We start from the raw sequence: 6253 nt of genomic DNA, 5'->3' as shown, positions 1-6253 counted from the left end.
GCTAACAATAATAAAAAACATATTTAAAAAAATTACAGAAAAAAATCAAACATACATTATTGGTGACTTCAACATTGACTACAACAAAGAAAACTAGAACTTGACAAATCTTAAAAAACTTATACAAAAGCATAACTTGCAACAAATAATTCGGACACCAACAACTATATATGGATCGACACTTGACCACATTTGGACAAACTCACACACAAAAATAAATAAAATTTGGAACACAATTTAGTTACCTGACAGATCACTCCATCTTGTTCACAACAATTGAAGACAATATTTGAAAAAATAAGAAGGGAAGGTCTGATGAATACAATTCAGCCTTGTTTAACAAGGTGAATCACATTCATTGTCTTGCTCCAAATAGAAAGAAGAGGAAAACAGGGAGGAAGTGGTGGAGATCACATGGTCCCAACCAATCACCAGAAAGCAATGAAAATTTAGCCAACAATTCCTGAAATCGCATGGATACACTAAATCCGTGAAGTGAGAGAATTCCATAAATGGAAATTTAGCATCACTTAGACCTGGGCAAGGGCACGCCAAAATTTTAAACTTCGAGAACAAGTGCTATGACTATATTCGCAGTCAAAAGTCAGCTTATTCCACCCTCTCCATATGCAATTAATAACTATGGCCTTATAACCTGCCACACCTTCCAGAGCTCTTGATTCAATAAGTGCTACCTTCCAATTAAAAGGAAAGAAAATCTGCATTATACTAACCCACCACACAGTTCTTCTCCATGCCGGAAAGGCCCCCGGGCAATCCCACAGCACATGTTTAACACTTTCCTTTCTAGACTCACAAGTAGAAGAGATTACTAGTGAAGCTCTAGCAACTTTTAATAAGTAGCACGGATTACAAGTCAAGCTAGCGCAAATTTGAACTGGGCTTACTGGGTTTAGCGTTTCACAGCAAAATGGCAATAAGAAAGATGACGATGCTTGCTAGGCATACGTTTACCAAAAGGTTCTGGTTAAAATGTTTAGATTCTGATGTATAAATCGCATTCTTACGTTACAAAAGGTAAACTGGTGTGCAGTCTACCTCACAAAGCGCACACGTAAAGGGGTTTGATCCAGAGTTTGCTTACAGGCTTTTACCTCACAAACAAATGTGGTATGTTGAAGAAAGTTACTTCATTGTAAGCATGAGTCGGACTATAAAAATTATATTGCCAAAAGTGTTTGAGGCTTAACAGTGCCCTATCCTGTTGGAGTAGGTCGAAACATGTTTTAACGTTTGCGATTCATCAAAATATTCGTTTCTGTCCTCGGGCGATTTGTGTGCATTATGTAGATTGCAAGGACCTAATCTATTGCCCTAATGAAGGCTTGGTCAAAGGAAGATGATTGCCAGTTCTTTCATCTTTTGCGTTCAGCTCAGGGCGATTGCCCTGCCTAAAATGTTATGATGGGATCTTGGCCAAAGGAACGACAATGCAATGGTCTCATCGTTCAGCTCAAAGCAAAATTTGCAAATGGCTCATTTTTGTGGCTGTTGAGATGACCTGTCTTTTAAAGTATGATATAATGCACCTTAGTGGGTGCAAAGTTCTTCACTCAATGGTTTTAGCGATAACAAGTCCAATCAGACAGGCCCAAGTGCTTTAGCTTTTAGGCATGAAAAAATAAATGGCTGCTATACCACAGTTAGACTTAAAGACAAGGAAGCTCAGGAGGGGGGAAGCCAGGGAATCAGCGTGGGCAAAGCATCTGATCGAGATGCAAAGCAAGAAAGGGAACGGCTCAAATTCTGCAGATCCCAGCTTGGGAAGGAGCTACAATTGCCTGCCTATACGTGCAAGGCCAGCTTTAAATCTGCAGCTCAAGGGCGCCCACAAGAACTGTGAGAGGGCAACAGTTGGGAGATGCTGAGCAGATGAGACACTTGAGAGATGCTGAGCAGATGAGACACTTGAGATCTGCTGAGCAGATGAGAGACTATATTTTTTGGAGCAGATGGCTGGGTTGCTTTCCGCCGATAATTTTCTCTGCCTCTTGCAAAAGTGCAGGAAAGAAAAAAGCTTGGTATATGCCAAGTGTGTGCATGCACACATTTGCAATAATGGGCTGGAAGCTCATAGGGCTATTGGGAACTACCTTGTGCCAATGCTTGTGGATTGTGGAAGTGTCTCTCATGCTCAGCAGGTTTTCAACAGGTTGGTTCATCGGAATGAGCATTCGTGGACTTCCCTCATGTTAGGGTATATTGAATGTGGGCAAATACAGCATGCTGTGAACCTTTACCAGAAAATGCAAGAGGATAGTGTAGATCCTAGCAGATATACACTTATGGCCATACTAAAAGCTTGTTCTAGGCTGAAAGACGTGGAAAGAGGCCGAGAGATTCATGTTGAGGTTGCTCAAAGGGGATTTGAAAAAGCTCCCTCCGTCAGCAACACTTTGATTGACATGTATGCCAAATGTGGCTCTCTTTTGGAGGCACAAGGAGTGTTTGACAAGATGCCAGTACATGATGTTGTGTCCTGGAGTGCACTAATTGCAGGATATGCTGAACATGGGCCTGGTGAAGAAGCGCTGAATTGTTTTGAACAGATGCAACAGGAGGGCATCTCTCCAAACTCTCACACATTCGTTTGTGTCTTTAAAGCCTGTGGCAGCATAGGAGCTTTAGACAGGGGCCGAGAAATACATTCTGACATGAAACAAATGGGATTTGGAAGTAATCTTTTTGTTGACAACACTTTGGTTGACATGTATGCCAAATGTGGCTCGCTTTTAGAGGCACAGGAAGTCTTTGACAGGTTGCCACTCCGAGATGTTGTGTCATGGAATGCGCTAATTGCAGGATATGCTGAACATGGACCTGCTCAGGAAGCATTGAAATGTTTGGAACAGATGCAACTGGAGGGCATCTCTTCGGATGCTGTCACGCTTGTGGCCATCTTGAAATCTTGTGGCAGCATAGGAGCAGTAGGCAACGGCCGAGAAATACATGCTGAGGTTACACGAAAGGGAATTAATGAAGAGCTTTTTGTTGGTAACAGTTTGGTTGATATGTATGCCAAATGTGGCTTAATTTCAGAGGCGAAGGAAGTCTTTGAGAAGCTGCCAGTTCGAAATGCTGTGTCATGGAATGCACTGATTGCAGGGTGTGCGGAGCATGGACCTGGTCAGGAAGCATTGAAATATTTTGAACAGATGCAACTTGAGGGTGTCTCTCCAGACGCTGTCACATTTGTTTGCATCTTGAAAGCTTGTGGCAGTGTAGGAGCCATAGAGACGGGCTGTAAAATGCATGCTGAGATTGTACAAAGGGGATTTGAAAGAGAGATTTTTGTTGGCAATAGTCTGGTTGACATGTATGCTAAATGTGCTGCACTTTCAGAGGCACAGGAAGTCTTCAACAAGCTACCAGTTCGAGATGCTGTGTCATGGAATGCACTTATTGCTGGATATTGCGGATATGGATCTGGTCAGGAAGCACTGAAATACTTTGACCAGATGCAACTGGAAGGTGTCTATGCAATTGCTGTGATCTTTGTGTGTGTTTTACAAGCTTGTGGGAGCATAGGAGCCATAGGCAAGGGCCGTGAACTACATGCTGAGATCGCACAGAAGGGGTTTGAAAGAGACCTTTGTGTTGGCAATACTTTGGTTGACATGTATACCAAATGTGTCTCACTTTCAGAGGCACGCGAAGTCTTTGACAAGCTTCCAGTTCGAGATGTTGTGTCATGGAACACATTAATCGCAGGATATGCTGAGCATGGACCTGGACAGGCAGCTCTGAATTGTTTTGTACAGATGCAACTGGAGAACATCACTCCAGATGATGTCTCATTTGTTTGCATCTTAAAAGCTTGTGGGAGCATAGGAGCCATAAGCAAGGGCCAAGAAATACATGCTGAGATTGCACGAAAGGGGTTTGAAAAAGATCTTTTTGTCAGCAGCACTTTAATCGACATGTATGCGAAATTTGGTTCTCTTTCAGAGGCGCAGGAAGTTTTTGGGAATTTGCCACTTCGAAATGTTGTGTCATGGAATGCAATGATAAATGGATATGGCCTGAACCATGAGAGTAATATGGCTATACAATTATTTGAGGACTTGCAAGGAAGGTGTGTGAAGCCAGATGCTGCTACATTCACATGTCTTCTTACGGCATGCAGCCATAATAACCTGGTATTTAAGGGCCAGGAATATTTTAAGGAGATGAGAGAAGAATATGGCATTGCTCCAACAATAGACCATTATACTTGCATGGTCGATCTTCTTGCACGATCAGGGCATTTGTATGAGGCAAATAAATTTCTTGAAACCATGCAGATCCCCCCGTCTGAAGAAACATGGACGGCTTTGCTCAGTGCTTGCAAAAGTTTTGGGGAAATGGAACTAGGACTGATATGCTTTGAGCAACTTGTCCAGATGAATGCAGAATCTTCTGCTTCATATGTGCTTATGGCAAACATATATACAAGTGCTGACAGGTGGGGTGATGCACATAGAATAGAGGACCTGAGGAAACATGCAGGGGCAAAAAAGAAGCCTGCAGTTGCATTTGTAGAGGTAAACAATGAGGTGCATGCATTTTTGGTGGGAAATAACCCAAGTAAAGAAATTTCAGCAATGCTAGAAATCTTGAGTTCACGCATGAGGGAAGAAGGGCATGTGTCGAATCTAGATTTGGTCTTGAGACCCAGTTCTTGTGAAATGAAGGAAGCCACATCTTGTGAGGTGTAGAGAAGTGACCAGAGTCTTTATGCTTTTCAACACACCATGGAGGAACTGCAATGATTATCAGAATGCAAGATGATATCCAGGATGGAAAATGGGAGATTACTTTTCAAGATGTCTATTGCATCCACGATTTCAGATTTGGTCCTTGCACCATGTATGTAAAATAAACATGCTTCGATAATGAAAGACATGAGATTTTTTTAAATTTTGGATGTGTATATCTGACTGCTTTGTATGGAAATAAGTTTTCACAAAGTTAAAGGGAGAATCCAAGTTATCACTATGGTTGACAATTGCTAACCTAAGTCTGTGCATCCAGGATTTCAAATTTGGTCTCCTTGCACCATGTATCTAAAATAATTATGCTGTGACTGACTCAATAATGAAAGACGGATTTTTTTTTTAATTTTTGGATGTGTATTTGTATGGAAATAAATTTCCACAAAGGTAAAGGGAGAATCTAGGTTATCCCTATGGTTGACAATTGCTAACCTAAGTCCAAGAGGAATTTGAATAAGAGAATTGGTGCTTAGAGCAACCATGATTGAGATTTGCTCTTGTTTGGAAATAGAGACAATAGGGATCATGAAGAAATTGACAAAACTTTCAAATGCTTCAAATTGAAATTCTTATATATTTATACTACAATATAATAATACCTCTACATTGTTATATATAACATGCAATAATCAACTACAAATTTTGTGTTTCTTTTACAGTTGTTGCATTATCCATTCATTTTGTATTTAGATAGTATAAATAAAGGAAGAGTTAAAGCTAGATTCTTCTCTACACATCAACATTGTGCACATATTTTAAAACTTTAGGTTTTATAATAATTATTATTATTATTATTATGAAATATGAATTAAAAGACCAGTGTAAACTTTAAGAATTGGAACTATACTTCAATCCAAGGGACTTGGTATACCACTCAATCATGTGTGAAACCAAAAGTAAACTCTTCCACACCAAATTCACCACTTAATCAATTGGAGAAGAAGAACACAACTCACACCACGAAAGTGACAGCAGGCTAGGTACAATCTCCCCCCCCTAGATGAGTGGCTCACGCTTCCTCATCTAGAGTATTTATGATATTCATAAAAGCTCAAGGAGCCAAAATTATCCCTCTTTTCCAAAATGAGGGATTTGCTTTACATAGGCATCTTTGGGCCCAAAATTGAATTATGTCCACTCCAAAATATATTGCTCAAACTTGCAATAATAAAGAAATACAAAATTGGCCCATGGCCATAAATGATGCACTGTGCAACACCTCGATCGGTACCCTCACACTAACTCCAATCCTCGCTATGAGTTCCATCCCTTGTACTCAAGCCACCAGTTACATTAGTTATTAACAATCGATTGAACGAATCACCAATCAACCAATCCTAACATAATCGCGCTCAAAGTATAATAATCAAGCACAACACCAATAACACTAGCGACATCAGTATTAACATGGAATCACCCACAATATTCAACCATCTAGCATGGCAAAATACAAGCTAGTCAGGCATCCCCAACTAACT

General features: G+C 40.5%; 1 protein-coding gene across 1 annotated transcript; it reads left to right on the top strand.

Annotated features, from left to right (window-relative positions):
• The first annotated feature begins 1727 nt into the window (after nt 1–1727).
• LOC147906057 (pentatricopeptide repeat-containing protein At2g33680-like) lies at nt 1728–4807 on the top strand. The gene has a single exon (XM_087382895.1). It carries the CDS (start codon nt 1974–1976, stop codon nt 4716–4718), a length of 2745 nt encoding a protein of 914 aa, XP_087239021.1. The 5' UTR covers nt 1728–1973; the 3' UTR covers nt 4719–4807.
• Nucleotides 4808–6253: the final 1446 nt, after the last annotated feature.

This window comes from Dipteris shenzhenensis, chromosome 1 (assembly GCF_047967505.1).
Source record: "Dipteris shenzhenensis isolate YYH24624 ecotype China chromosome 1, Dip_SZ_1.0, whole genome shotgun sequence".
In the NCBI taxonomy this organism is placed as follows: domain Eukaryota; kingdom Viridiplantae; phylum Streptophyta; class Polypodiopsida; order Gleicheniales; family Dipteridaceae; genus Dipteris; species Dipteris shenzhenensis.
This window is presented reverse-complemented; position numbering and strand designations above follow the sequence as displayed.

What these genes read in the sequence shown, in the direction of transcription:
- LOC147906057 (XM_087382895.1), top strand. Translation starts at nt 1,974, where the DNA reads ATGGCTGGGTTGCTTTCCGCCGATAATTTTCTCTGCCTCTTGCAAAAG.